The following is a 16,112-nucleotide window of genomic DNA, read 5'->3' on the forward strand; positions in this document are numbered from 1 at the left end:
AGATTGGCCTTAACATGGATGACAAAAGTGACACTTTTTAGTCCAGCAATCCGGGGAATTTTAGAGTGGTGAACCCTGATCAACATGGAACAAACAGTGTGAGATGGTTGTTTTGCCACTCAGATGGGAACATAGCTTGAAGCAGTGGTTTACTTTTCAAAAAAGGGTGCAACTCACAGTAAACATCTTATATACACAGTATACATATACACAGTACAGTACAGCACAGTACAGGTGTACAGTAGAAACACACCGGCAGATTTGCTCACACATTTTATCAAATATAAGGTCTGTGAGATTTTTCCCTCCTCATACCTGTGAACTTCGTACGCAATACTTTGTGATGATTCATTTTCACAAAGACCTCCTCCAACCCCAGGAGGGGGGTATGACTCTTAGATTTGCACAAAGACGAATCATAGGCCACTAATCAGAAAAGAAGTTTAATAAAGGATAATGACCACGAAAATCCGACACAGAGTAGGTGTGAGTGTCAGTGACTCATGCAGTTACAACTTCGCTTATCAGTTTCATTTCATCATTTCAGTGGATCACAGCGTGCATCTAGACGAGGACCTTAAAGATGCTCAGGTTTCAAGCACACGTGTCAGTAAACTGTGATCTCTCTGGGGCAGTATTTGCTCACATACACGTACACATTCAGTATCTACAGCCAGTGGTGGAAAGTAGTAGTAGTATTTAAATAAATTTTTCACGTATCAGAACTTTACTGAAGTAAATGTAATTATCTTTACTTTGACTTTTACTCTACTACATTTAAAGGTAAAAATCTGTACTTTTAACTCCACTACACATTTCATAATAAACCACTTTTTCCTTTTTTTTAATGTAAACTAATAGAGAGACACAGTGAGGCATGGTGTCAGTTTCTTCTTCCATGGTTCTATGTAAAGATTTATTTGACATATTAGCAGTACTCAAAGTGAGCTAGTGTGCAGTAATTTTACTATTTGGCTTCCTAAACTTGAGCTTGGTGTTGCCTCCCTCTACTTTTCACTCAACATGAGTAGTTTAGCTGAAAACTGAAAAAAGCATCAGAGCTTTAGCCCATCATTTATGTCTGTTACCATTACTGAATGTCTCCCCAAACATAAAGAATCACTGTCCACAGAAAAGGACAGAGAAGAAAAATAGTCAAGTACTTTTACTTTTAAAACTAAAAAATATATATAAAATATAAGTCATGTATTTTTAACTAAATAGAAATTTAGCGGGTACCTATACTTTTACTAGAGTACATTATCTTTTGTTTGTTGTGTAACTTTGACAGTGAATTGGATTTGCTTTTATAATGAATAATGTCACTATGCTCTGGTGTGTACGAGTCTGTACTCATTAACTTAATTGAGTGCTATAATTAAAGGCAACATTTTGTGACTTTGAAAGAGCGTAATTACACAACTAACACAGTTTTGCTGGAACCTGAGGGGTGATGCATCATTGTCACTGATTGTCCCAAGAGGCACGAGCATTATTTTTGGAGGAGGTGGGATGAAATTGTCCCTTTTTGTGCAACCAGAAACCCTGACATGGCTTATTAAAACGAGTCAGAGCCCTATTACTAACAAAGAACATTCACATAATTCACATAATTTACTTCTAGTTTATTCTTTTCACAAAATCTTTTGAAAAAAATCAGCTGTGCAATTTCATTATAATTACACCGTTTTTATAAATAATCTGAAGTAAATAAGTTATGGGTATTACACACTTTGATATGCAGCATATTTGTTGTGAGATTAAGTAAAATAATGTAAATTTAAGAATAAGTTAGAAGTTAAATAAATTCAGATGTATATTTAAATACATAAAAAATGTAAGTATTGCAATATAACAATTAATAAAGAGCTTCTAACACGCTGTAATGAAGTTTCATAGATATGTTTATTAATGTAACTGTCAACAATTACAACATACTCCTGTTGACACCACAAAATGGGTGTTAGTGTATACAGTTCCTAACACATTTTAAAACATATTTTTAGATTATTATTACTATTTATTATGATTATTACAATAATAATGACAATAGCACAGTTTTTGGCCACAAGTAACACCACCAACAAAATAGGTCTGTTTGTTTGCTCACTTGAATCCGTCCTTATCAACATTTTTGAGTGGCATCAGCAGTTCACTGTGCTTGTTCTGTTTGTATGCTCGTGCGAGATGCCCACACTGCAGCATGTATGGAAAAATATTGCAATACGCACAATATATTAAACCTATATTCATGGAGAGAACTTGTAAAACTTTATAATAACATCAAACATGTTTTTATGTATAGCAATGTTAATTTTGTTGACAAATATCGCATATTAATAAAATGTCTATAGCTGCACAATTCTGATTAATTTTTTTCAATGTATGCTGTTAGACGTATACTTGTATACTGAATAGCACAATAAAAGTTGCCATGATAAGGATCTGGGACTTTCCATATCTAATCATTACTTACACAGTTTAAACCACACCGTTAACCACTGCTTCTTTTATCTATTAATACTCCTGTAGATAATGATTATGATTGTTAACCAGTGCCACCATTGTTTTTTTCACATTTCAGATATTGAAGGAATGTCATTGATACGTTTAACATACACCAGCTGTTTGTCTAGACAGCACTTCCCTTTTCCCATTCATTAGTGTTAGAGCTGCTTTCTAATAGTGTGTAAGGTCTGTTCTGTAGCTAAGTTTGACGTGACATGATTTCCATTGTTTGGGGATGGTTTAATTGTTTTTGTCCCAGGTGTGATACAAATCAAAGCCCTACTGCAACGTCTGACATATATAGACTGTTGACCAACACGTGGTCTGTCTTTCTGACGGACTGACATGAGAAGAAAAGCAAAATTTCCACGCTTCAGTTACTCCTTTTGACCTGGGTTTACTCACAGAGATTGGTGTACCAGTTAACACAATAGCTCTAGGATTACAACAGAGACCTGGATGACGTCCTTTTAAATTTCCAATTCCTTAAAAAAGGAAATAATTAATTGACGTCATAGTTTCGAGCTTTCCAGCTGTGTCTGCCACACAACCAAGTAAGAAAAGAAACTAAATAAGAAAAAAAGAAAGATAACACCTTGCAACAAATCCAACTATATATGCAGCTGCTGCTTGCTGATTAAAGGATTTGCTTTTTCAGTTTTCCCACACTTCCTTCCAAAGTCTGAAAATCTCTTGCTGTCTCTCTTCCCTCTCTCTGTCTCAGCAATCTCTCTGTCTAATTTGTCTATTATTTATCGATGTTTTTCTCTCCACTTTCTTTCCATCCTGTCTCATCTTGCGCAGACTTCTGTGGTTGCTGGTCAGCATTCATATCCTAAATTCACTGTTAATGACCTACACCAAGCATATGTTTAAAAAAGAGAAGGAATTAGCATTATTGCTGAATACCATATCAAAAAGCTCCTATAACCAGCAGCACAATTGGAAAGATAAAAAGCATTAATGTGAAAACAGAGGCACTGTACTGGAGGTTCATTTGCTGCGTAATTTGACTATTATTACTATAAAATAAAGTAAGCAGGCCATATTACCTGCACTGTTTGATCCGTCTTTGTGTTGCATCAGCCAAAGTTCCAGCAGATAATTTTTTGCTTTTTATGACAGTGATACCACGGTTTTAATCATTAACTCGAACCAGTAACTACTTCTTTGTACACACCGTAGGCGGCAGCCAACATTTTATTACTCGTTTTTGAAAAAACATTTAAAGAACCGTTAATATTTTTTCGTTTAGTCATCATTGACAACATGTCTAAAACAACCATGAAATAAACCTCTAAAAGGAGATTTTACAAAGTGCAAACTATAACTCAAACCCAAAACACATGGGTTAATTCATGTTAGTTTTAATAAGCTGGTTATTGCTGGTTATTGACAACAAACACAAGACGTGCAGTGTACACAGTGTCCAGGGTGTAAACAATAAAGTTAAGGATGGTCATGAAGGTGATCACCACTAGTTTATCCCAGGAACAGTGGTGGCCACAGTCACTAGGTCTCCTATTGGTACTTAAACTATACAGTGGCCAGATAACCATTGCTGTCATATACATCACTGCTGCCAAAATGTTATAGACAATTGCCAACTTGTCAAAAGGGAATGGAAAAAAAGATGTCAGTTGTCCAAGAGTGAGCAGGATCATGACGATGGCAAAGATGAAACACAAGGAGTACACAGCTACACACCACTGCAGTCCTGGGGAACCGACGTACTGGCCGTTCTCCAAGGATGTGAAGATGAGACAGGCGAGGAAGATCTCCAGCATCTTCATTATCCCGGGCAATGTGGAGAGGAACCCGCTTGTCTGTCCTCTTGGCCGAAGGCGCGTCAGCACCACCTCTGCCGTATACACCCCGAAACAAACCCAAGAGACTGCGGAGGCACCGATCTGGCGGTGGCAGTTATTGCAGGTGAAAAAGGTAGGGTAGATGATGGAGGCAACCAGGAGCATGATGCTCGCCAGTATAGCAAAGGCAGCTGTGAAGTCATCCCAGGCAAAAGGTAATTTCGTGTAGACAGTTGTGAACTCCAGGATGAGTATGAGAAGGGTGAAGAAGAAGCAGAAGCACCAGGTGAACATGCACCACACCCAGTAGGGGGATGAGATATATCCCACCGTTGCCACCAGACTAAAAGCCATTAGTGTGAGGATGGTTGCCATTATTCGCATGATGCCCACAGGCTGAGTGAGTGACCGTAAATCCACACTGATCATGGCTGCACCAGATGAGCGTCTCTGACCTAAGAAAATATATATAGTTTAGTTCAAACTTAGTTTGTTCTAACTATTACATCCCACAGTACAGCGAGGCTTTGGTATATAAACCAGATTCTGTGGAAGAAATCCATGTAGGCATGAGGAGCATGCGAAAACTTTAAAACTGAAACTCAAAGTGTTGTTCGGTACTGTATACTCAAACAGAGCATCCTGGCCTTATCTGCGTAGTTTATAGCCTCTGTTTCACTCCCATGATTGGACACTGGTTGGGTGTTACCATGTTCACGTCCCTGACAGACATGCTGGACTCTGGTCCTTGGTGCAAGCCCACTTTCAAAGCTAATCTCCAACACAAGGATGTAGTGTATGTCACACCCTAAAGGTTATGGCTCCTCTCCTGCCCTTGAGTCCGCTTCATTTATTGTTTCTGGGTAGAGCAAATAAGAGAGTCTGAGGGAGGGTCTGTCAAAGATTTTATGGCATAACGATAGCTCTGTTTGAGGAGCTAAGAAAATTTGAATGTTTTCTTTAACAAAACCACTTTTAATACACACAGACAAAAACACAACATCATGTTTGAGCATTTTTTATTTTAGTTATATAGTAATGTAATGACTTTTATTTACATTGCATGCAACCAAAAGTAAGGCAAAGGTACAAATATCACAATCACAGAAGTTTTTTTGCTGCAGTGCAACAAAACACGTAAAATCCACCACACTGTGCATTCAGTGCCAATGCTTGTATGGTGAATGTGGCTTTCAAATAAATGCATAAACACATTTTACTTCACTCCACATGTTTCCTTCTATTCTTTACTGCGATGACTTTTCTTTCTACTTTGATTGGTGTTCTCTCTTCCTTTGTCTTTTGTTTACAGGACCAGTAAAACCTACACTGGTCAAAGGTTTTAATTTTAGATAAGCAAAGCTGGCTTTAATCCATGTTCTTTTATTACATTTTTAGAAGACGACAAAACGTACAAATGTGTGAAGCACATTATATGTCCATTGTTACTTTTAGAATAAATGGGCAACATAGAGGGATACATAGCTTTTGTGACAGTAATACATTTGTTTGTTAATCGAGAGTCTAAAATACAAATCCATTCATTTTACAGTGATAAATACCAAATAAAATCAGTAATACATATTATCTGAGAAGGTAAACCAGACAATAGTTTGAAGCGTGTCACAATTTTTGCTTTAAAGAAATTACCAAAAAAACCAAAAAAAATCACATAATAGTTTCAGCTAATCACGTTAATATCAGTCGATTATTGGACGAGCCACATCTTATTGACTGCTCATTTTGCACTGGTTATGTGCAGAAAAATATTGGTGACCAGTGCATGAGTGGAGTTTTGAGAATGAACCCTATAGCTACTGCATACATTAGTGTACACACATACACAGACAGGGTGGATCCCACTGCAAATATTTAACAATTAAACATATTATTTTACTTAAAAAAAAAAAGGAATGGTTGTGATGGTAAACAATCCTACTAAGGAATTTGGAAGTGAGTCATCTGCCATAACACTGATATGGCAGATGACAAAAATAATCAGATGAAAATCCCTGGAGAGGAAAAGGGGGCAGTAAAGGAACTGGGATTACATTGCATTTGTCTGAAGTCAAATATGATAAAGAACAAGTGTTTTGTCAGATCAGAAACAGAAACAAGGTGTCCTCATGGAAACGCCAATGAAATCAAATATTAATACATTACTGACATTGAATCTTTGAGTTCAAGTGGCCTTATTTAGAGATTGCTGAAATACTGTATGAGGAATTATTGCAGCCTATGTACTGGTAGTGAAGAAGACCAGCCTAAATGAATAAACTGTATCTACAATATAAGCAACAAGGTTGAAACAGGTCATGAAAGAGATAACCACAAAATTATCCCAAACACACAAACGAAGACAGACGCTGGGTCTGGGTGTGTTGCCCAGGCTGTATAATGGCCAGATGACCACAGCTGTGGCGTACATCAGCACTGCCAACACATTGCAGCCTGTCAGAACTTTGTCGAACGGTGCGGGGAAGAGAGACAGAAGGCGGCCGATGGTAAAAATGATGACAAGGAAGGCAAAAATAAAGCAGATAGAGTAGACTGCGATGCACCATTGGAGCGCTGGTAACCCAGAGTAGTCGAGTCTGCCCAAGCAGATGAAGATGATGCAGGCCACGAAGGCCTCCAGAACCTTGAGGAGGCCTGGGACCGTGGACAGAAAGCCGCTGATCTCACCAGGTTTGGCTCGAGTTAGCCCAACCTCAGTGGCATAAAGGATGAAGGCCAGAATGGATGTGACAGTGGCCCCAATTTGCCGGCCACAACTGGAGCAAGTGTAGACGACAGGATAGAGGATGGAGGCTGCCAGCATCTGTTTGGGAGAAAGTCAAATATAACCATGATGCTATTCCTTCTTTAAGCTACTTTCTAACTTTTAATATATTTAATTTAAGATGCTGGTAAAAATGTTTATTGTAGAAAAACACGGAGCTTCCAGATACATTTTTAATGCAATTGTACAATTAAAAGAAGCATTAACCTAATGAAACCTCTTCTTCAAAGGTTCTACTACATACAGTAGACATAAGCAGTGTTTTTGCTAACAGTATTATTGTGGGGGTTTGTCGTACTGCTTCACAGAGTCCAAAATATGCATATTGTGGTTCTTTATATTTATTTTGTTTTGCAAATTATAGACAGTAAGTGAGAGTTTCCAGTCAGTAATGTAGTCAACCTGCAACATGTGACCTGTTTTCTTTCAAAATCTAAACAAACACAAATACCAACAAAGTAAAAAATGACACACACCATTAGAGTAGACAACATGGCAAAAGATGTAGTGAAGTCGTCCCAGGAGATCGGCAACTTTGCGCCGAGACCGATGAGTTCCAGGACGAGTATGAGGAGGGTGACGCAGAAGCAGAAGCACCAGGTGAACATACTCCATGTCCAGAAGGACTCAGTGGTGTGGCCCACTGATGCGACCAGGCTGAAAGAGATACAGGTGAAGACGACCTCCAGTATCCGCACGATGCCCACAGGTACGGTCAGTGTCCTGATGTCCGCGGTAACCATGATGATTGTAATCCAGTGGTCAGTTTAATGTGGGTCTAGTTAGATGTTGCATTAATTTTTCACTCCCAATATTTTTTCCACTACTGTTTAAAATAGCTTTTTGGTTTTTGTCAGGTCGAGTTCCTCATTCTGCGAGGGCAGCCGAAATGGTCATGGCCGAGCCGTTGTGTCAGGTGAATGAGCAACTTCTGACCACTCCCTACTGGCAATCCTGTCAGACCTTCATTCTCAGGTGGCTAAGCCAGGTGTTGAATGCGCAAGCGCAAGAACAGACCTTTGTATTTGCTTGGTCTGTGGAGGCGGGGGTAGCCATCTTTTATTTACTTCCATTTACCTATCAGATGCATGAGGCATAAAAATAATTCTGATATTGTAAAAGCAACTACGTCTGACAGAAACTAAACCTAAATACATAAGGCTGTTGTTTCAACCTAATCCTCTGTTCTCATCCATTATATTTTCTAAGGTAATGTGTTACAAAAGGTGTCAGAGGAACACTGCTGCTAGTTCTACACAAGCTGCACAAAATGTACTCTTATCTAACTCCGAATGACCTATTTACCTTCTAAATGGGAAATACATCCAAGAGGGGGGGTTCCTCTTCTCAGATAGAGATAATTAGCTATAATAAGATACCTAATTCAAACAAGTCCTATCAGACCTATTCAGGTGACAAAAATATAAAATTCTTAACAAAAAAAGAGGCCATAGTTCACAGCAACATTATCTGTCATGATCCAGGTTTCACACTTGAATGTGTAAGAAACTCTAGTCAATGCAGCACGAGCACACTTTTATTATTTATCCCCACCTATATGTTCTTAACAGAGGCAGAAGTACTGTACAGTGTTCTGTTTGTTTAGCAGTCATATTAGAATGTCACCAACGGCCACCAACAGTTTTTTTTTTATCATGGCTGGTTTCACCAGTCACATTTGTTTTATGTCATCGTGTAGAAAAGAAGCAGCTTTAACAAATTACAGATGGCTTTTTTTGCAACTGAATGATTGTATAAAAACAAAACACAGAGCATATACACCTAGCCCGTATTTCTTAATGTTTGTTAAATGAGTAAAGTAGCTATTTACTATACAGGATTATAAGTAACAAAGATAGGTTCCTATCATACCAATGATGGAGGCCTTCAAAACAACAAAGTAAAAGATACTGAATAAACTGATGTAACACATAACAGCGTGGACTCACATTAGACCTGAATTTAACTCATTCTGATTTAGGTATCAAGAAACGTGATCCAAAAGGCAGCAGCATGTTTTATTTTGCAAAAAAAGCCAAAAAGGACAAATGTGAAACCCCTCTTAAGGTCTCCGCACTGGTTTCCAGTAGCCACCAGCATCAGACCTAAATCTCAGATTCTTCCCTACAGAGTGGTCATCTCAACAGCACCTTTCTATCTAAACACACTCATCCCGATCTACAATCCCTCCTGTCAACTGCAAACGAACAGCATCTGGTGGCCCCTTCAAAAAAATCCCAAGCAAATCTTCTTAACTCAGTGTCCCACATGTTGAGCAGCTTCACTCAATATTTAAAAAGTTGTTGAAGATGGAAATCTTTTGCGACTTCGTACACACTTTACACTATGTAAACAACCTTTTCCTATCTGTTCTATCTGCCACTTAGATCTCAAAGAACTAAATCATTTCATCGAACTTGTAAATCACTTTGGATTAAAGCATTTGCCAAATGATGCCAATTGATGTAATGTAACGTAAGGCTGATTTGTTGGGAATTGACCCCCAGGGAAAACCTAACCTATGGTTGATTTAGTTATACAAAGCTGAAGCTGTTTTTTTGCTATATAGTCAGCAGGTATCTATTCATAAATTAAAACACTGGACAAAGTGGAAATCTGATGCGACAATATCACCACATGAAAAACTTGGGTGGTCACCAAAGTCAGTACAAAGCTTTACGGGGGAACATGAATGTAAACTAGATTTAACCGGCTGTCTACACATTTTACAAAGTGATGATTAATTTATGTACAAAAGCTCAAATCAATCCATCAACAAGTAGCTGAGCTATTTGAGTCTGGACACATGCGGTGGTCTGACAGACACACAGGTCATTATTAATCCCAGGAGCCTAGCATGACTAAAATAAGCGTGAACTGCGTTCAGCAGCGACAATATATGTCGAACCTACATAACATAAACAAAAAATTCAAGCAATAAGTATTTGTTAATCCAGGGCATTTGCAAAAAAAGAAGGGCAGAGAGTTGTAACTATGATCAGCATTGGTTTGGTAGGTTTAATGTTGTGTGTGTGTTTTCAGCCATACAGGTACAATGACTATTAAGTGAGACTGATTGGTGGAAGCATCCAACAATGAGGTAACAAATCATGTTTCATGTATTACATCATGTAACAAAACGTCTTGGTCATGATGCAACAAACCATTGCCTGCACTTCTGTAGATTTTGGCTTAAAGACCTGTCGTTCTGACAACACCTTCAGATAAACTAAAGCCAGTTTTTGGAAAAAAAAGAATAAAATCCAGACCAGGGTCAAATCATCAGCTATCTAATGTGGATAATATGGTGTTGCAGGTACAAAGAACGGATCCTGAACTTTGGCACTAATAATCAAAATCAATCTGCAGTATGTGCCTGTAAGTACAGGAACAATCACCGGCTCCGGAAGGTCACAACGTTCCCACAATTGCGATGTGGTCCCCAAATCATCAGGGAAGGCTAAATTCAGAACTTCTTTTCCAGCTGAAATTTACAATTCTGTCATAATTCTAGACAGAGCTAAAGGGACACAATTTTGGGTCAAATGGGGTCATATTGTTCCCATGGCAGAGAGCCTTCCTCAAATCATTTGGGATTTTGAGAGGCACCCCTGTATCATGTTCTTATTTACACATGGCTCAATGTTAGCTTTCCACTTAAATGCATTGCATAGGATGCACTCAACCTAAACCTTGAGACAGGGAGCACAACTCTCAAGTCACCAATGCGAAGCACAGCAGCAATGAATGATTGTGTTTACATTTGAAGTTAAGTTCTGTGGCACATTGGTGAAAAACTAAATACACTTACAATACGACGTATTATTATATGTTAACATATGACGTATCACTGGAAACAACAATTGAGACTTTAATTTCAATTGTCCGGGTGCTCACACTCGTGACCTCTTCTCCTGTACATTGCAATTGATCCTAACATTGGTTTCAATTGTAATAGATGCAACAAGTTACTAAAGAATAATACGTGAGTGAGGGTTCTCATCCATTGAATAAGAAAATCCTCGCGTTTAGCACAGCTCTCGTGCATTTTCATCCGCTTCCTCCGCTCAAACTCTTCTCTTCCTCGCTTTTTTGGCTTGTATCCTTTGGACGGCCCATACTGGATGGAAAACCTGCCTTCTGCAATGACAACGTGTGATCATGGCACTACAGATATTGCTTGAACAAAGGCATTAAAGGAGCAGATATAAAAGATGTCTGTCAATATTTGCTTGGTTACAGGCAAAAGTGGACGTGACAATGTGAGATAAAGTGCAGCTGCTATAGAAATAACTCAGTAGACGTTGCTACTATGAAACTAAGTGTGTGTGTGTGTGTGAGACACTCTAATAAACTATTTTACCTTTATGGAATGGATGGAAATGGAAATGTGTTCCTCCGTCGCATCTGAATGGTCCCAGAACAGCTTGAAATTTCACAGCTATTTTATATTTACATTGGTGCCAGACTTTCAGGAACACTGCCGACCAGGAGTTGCCATTGCGGTTGCATACAGTCTAACAAGGTAACGGCCACTGTTGCACTGTGATCTGTTGTTTTTCACGTCGCAAATCTAGGACAAGTTTTGTTAGTGAGACAAAGTAATAAATGTCAAACTCCTGTCAAGCATTTAAAATACGCTTTACATCTGGCTAAACTCTGCAGGTTCGTATACATACATACGTACTATGCCAATATGATATTTAAGACTATTTTCTTGCACCACTCTAATTCTCTTACCGTCTTTCGGTGTATTCAGAACATTACATTCATTTTATTAGAGCCTCTGTTATTATTGCCTCTCAGTGTGACCCTTCATACATACAGCAGTGTAAAGTACTTCATGTCACAGTTTGGCCGAACTCAGGTTCTGTTTGTTCATATAGATGAATTAGTGTGTACTGTGACAATATTCAAGGAACACAGTGCATGAATGTATCTTTGTGAGACTTTATTGCATTTAATGAATATGTATACTCCAAAAGACTTCCTGTTCGACTCTCATGGACTCAATTAGAATCTAAGTGAATTACAGCAACAGGGAACAGACATAAACAGGCTCAAACTCTTTTAGTCGCTAGAGTATTGCACATACAGATGGGCGCAAAAGTTTGCAAGTTATTTACTTTCAAATGAAAAAATAGTAAAACTTAGATTTGTTTTCATCAACGTAATATTTCATGCTCAATTAGCTAATTCAAATGTCCATAAATCCGAAATTAATTTGAGTTAATTTTTACAACTTAATTACTTTATCAAGAGGGATGAAAACTTTTGCACTGATATAATTCATTCAATATTATTATTACCTTTTTTAGACACAAGAATGAAAGTAAACAAGAACATTTAAAAGGACATTTATGATGAGCTCTGTGAAAACAGTAGTTAAAAACAAATGTACTATATGCATATGCGTGGAGTGACTGGAGGGAGTTAGTGTCACTGGGGTTAACATATGACTAAATGTAAATGTATGAAAAGGGACGTACCTGAAATAATTACATTACAGAAGCAATTAATGCTATTTGCAAAAATTAATTAATATAAATACATGAACAGTTTTCTGGTGGCTCGGTGCAAGATCTGCTAATCGAGTACAGTTCTCACTTTAAAAGGTAAGACAACACTCTTCTACTGACCTATTATAGCAGCAGCACTGACCGACTGTGACGATGCTTTACAGAATAATGACAGAAAGCCAAACCACAGACACCAGCTCACCGACAGAAAGAAAGTTCTTCGCAGGAGCCTCTGGAAACGATAAGATGAACCGAAGCTCCAACTTTGTCACATTTCCCCGTTTTCCAACTGGTTCTAATTAAGGACCGAGTTTCGATCTCCACCCTTTTGTAGTCATGGTTAGAGAAACGATCACTTGGTTTGGGTTAGGGACAGTAATGAAACAAGTGCACATTGACCAGGCATGCATCTCATTCACTGAGGTTGGTGCTGCTCTAGTGGCTTTTTTGAAGGCGCATTATTTATCCTAATAATTAATCTTTCTCCGTAATTATGGGGCTGAATACAAGATTTACAAGATAAAGTTCATCCCAGTGAGACACACTATTTTATTCTTGTTGCCTCACCACCCGGGTTCCGCCGTATCCCAGACCTGCTCACGTGGTGTTTTCCATCAGCAAGGAAGAAACAGTTCAGCACCTTCTCCCCTGGAGGCTGCGTGCTTTTGGGCGAGGCAACAAAAGAGTGCTACAAAGAAGGGAGGGGAAGAGAGAGTGTTACAGAGGCCAACACGTACAGTGTGTGAGGGTTAGATGCAGCAAACTAAATAGCACAAATCACCAGAAGATGCCCCCTAATTCTCCTTTTACCACTGCTCTTGTTTGGCCATAACATTTGAAAACAACTGGAAGACCAGTTAAGAAAAGAAGGGGGAGAGAGAAACAATGATAGCGAACGCTTTTAAAATGCAACTTCCATGTTTTTTGATGAGGCAACGTGATGCCTCTGTAGGCTTAACAGGTGGTACGAGCACTGTAGATGGAGCTAAACGGCAGCTTTTATGTTGTGTCATACATGAAAACAAGATAGACATCAACACCTGCAAAACATAGTTACTATTTACAGCTGCAGCCAACTGATGGTGACATACATAGGTTTCCCTTTTCCCTCCCTTTTCCTGTATTTTTTGACCCAGCCAGTTCAAGCAGGTCAGTACTTTCCACAATGGAAAAGGGTTTAGAAGGTTGCTGTTTCATTGCAGCCCATTAAATCACAGGTCTCTGCATCATTTTTCGTTCTGTTATAAAATAGGGATGTGTTGAGGCACAGTTATTTCTGGGCTGCTGCATGAAGGCTGTTAATCAAATGCTAACGCAACAGAACACAGCGGAAACAGAAAGAGGTAGTGACTTCAAACACAGCTGCTGCCAAGAGTTGAACGCAACACTAACCTAAAAAAGGCACCTGACTTTAAATTTAGTAAACATACACATACTTGAACCCATTGAGAAGTGTTCCTAAACCGAAAATACAAAAGTGTTAAACATTACAATATTGCATCATGGTGACCTCTAGTGGTCATAAATGAAATGTAGTTGTTGATTTGAAGTCAGCACAGCACTTTCTTATGTCCACCTGTAATCAACAGTGGGGCTCTTTGCATTCCAGATGCGATGAGTAATGTTCATGTGATCATCCTGTGATCTCTCCATTTCATCACCCGGACTCCAACAGCTCTTCATGTGTCCAAGTAATGAGTTCATTCACATTCACTTAATGTGTGGGAAAGCATGTCTGGATAAGCAGGCTTGACAAATAATTAGTGTTGTGAAAGAATGAGCTATGTTTCCTTCCACCAGAGAGAAATGAGATATTGGACTTCTAGCTGGAATAAAGTTCCAGAAAATAGTTCCAGAGAAATGTTGCTTGGTTAAAACAGAGCCAGTCAACATATTGTTAAAATTAGTGATCCACTTTCTATTTTATTACCGCAGCTCTTTCACTGCTTCTGCTTGATGTAATTTTTTCTACACACAGTAAACCAACTTCCTATTTTGCAATGACACATGCCAATGCCAGGGCATTGTTAAAGATTTCACACAATCTTCCCAGAGTGTCCTACTGTTGAATTAGAGATTTAAGACTTTTTTTTTTTTTAAATCATCCTAGTAATTGATGGAAAAATACTCTGGCCCCCCTCAAATGTGACCTCAGCCAAAATGAGTTTCTGACTTTTCCTCCACTGCCACCATGTGGCAGACTTTCATCACTTCTCCAACAGGACGAACTGGAGCAAACATCATGAAAAAAAATGTAGTACCTGCAATAAATAGTGTACTTTGTGTAACTAAGGCTTCGGGTTAGAGTTAGCAAAGATTGTCAACATAGTAAACATTTCATTCGATTAACATGTTAAGCTTCGTTATTCTGACTTATTTGGTTTATATTAAGCCTATTGTTTTTCACACATAAATATGATGTCAGTCTTTCTGTTGAACAAACACATTGTCTTTTTAACACATTATTGTATCTTGTGGCTTGTAAATGTACCGGAAAAAGAAACGACCCCCTGACTCAGACTGAATGGTGGACCAATAATATTTTCTGCTTTGAAATTCTGTTAAAACCACAACCACCACAGCTTTACTGCTCTGTTCTGCATTCTGGGGAGAACAATGTGTGGACGAGGTGCAACTTTTGCAACTTTGTAACCTACAATATACATGCAGCTGCACATTTGCATTTGAAATCTTAAAACCTTCTGTGGTAGATTTCAAGTGCACATAAAGTGACGGCTGATAAAGAAGTGCTCCAAAAAGAGGTTTATTCAGAATTATGTACACCACAATGGAGAGATCCTCAACACAAACACAAACAATTGCTATTAGTCCATCTTTTAATGTGTAGGATATCTACTTCATAAACAGTACAACACACAAATCCATTACATTGGCCATGCAAATGCACAAGTTGCACCTGTGTTTAAAGACACTGCTCTTTTACTCTAAACTTTTCCACTATGGTGGCAACATCCTGATGATTCATTACTACCAAATCCCACGCTGTCATAAAACCCATGATAAGTGGATTGCATAAATACTCTACAGCATTGCCTAATGTTGGGTTTGTCAAGTTTATTGTGGAAGCAAGCGAGGGTGGAGTTAGTTTTTTTTTTTTTTTTTTCATCCAAACTTCCACATGCCTCTCTTGAAGCAATGCAAGGAAAACACTAGGGCGTGTGGCCAGGAAACCAAAAAAAAAAAAAAAATAGTGAGAGTGAATGGATCTGTGGAAAAAGCAAACCCAAGTTTTCTAAAGCAAAAGTCTTTTGTTGGTCCTTTAATTCAGCGAATTTAATGATACTGCTGTACCTCATATGTTCTTTAATGCTATTTGTACACAGTTTCTAGGGTTGGTGACAGATTACTGAGGCATTATGGTAGGTCAACAAAGGACACTTTGTTCCCAGAAAACCCACGACTGCCTTTTCTTTTTTTGGGGAGATCTCTATTCAAAACCCTTATGCTCGTCCTGCTCATTATTTAAACAGAATT

The 16,112-nt window shown here is 38.5% G+C and overlaps 2 protein-coding genes across 2 annotated transcripts; both read right to left on the reverse strand.

Annotated features, from left to right (window-relative positions):
• Positions 1 to 3,690: 3,690 nt before the first annotated feature.
• On the reverse strand, positions 3,691 to 4,963 carry LOC137100504 (myeloid-associated differentiation marker-like). The gene has a single exon (XM_067478365.1). It carries the CDS (start codon positions 4,743 to 4,745, stop codon positions 3,888 to 3,890), a length of 858 nt encoding a protein of 285 aa, XP_067334466.1. The 5' UTR covers positions 4,746 to 4,963; the 3' UTR covers positions 3,691 to 3,887.
• A 352-nt stretch (positions 4,964 to 5,315) lies between these two features.
• Positions 5,316 to 7,857, reverse strand: LOC137100505 (myeloid-associated differentiation marker-like). The gene is made up of 2 exons (XM_067478366.1): positions 7,575 to 7,857; positions 5,316 to 7,137 (listed from the first exon to the last, which is right to left on the reverse strand). Exons 1-2 carry the CDS (start codon positions 7,839 to 7,841, stop codon positions 6,553 to 6,555), a joined length of 852 nt encoding a protein of 283 aa, XP_067334467.1. The 5' UTR covers positions 7,842 to 7,857; the 3' UTR covers positions 5,316 to 6,552.
• Between the last annotated feature and the right edge of the window lie 8,255 nt (positions 7,858 to 16,112).

Source organism: Channa argus, chromosome 15, assembly GCF_033026475.1.
Source record: "Channa argus isolate prfri chromosome 15, Channa argus male v1.0, whole genome shotgun sequence".
Classification (NCBI taxonomy): Eukaryota; Metazoa; Chordata; class Actinopteri; order Anabantiformes; family Channidae; genus Channa; species Channa argus.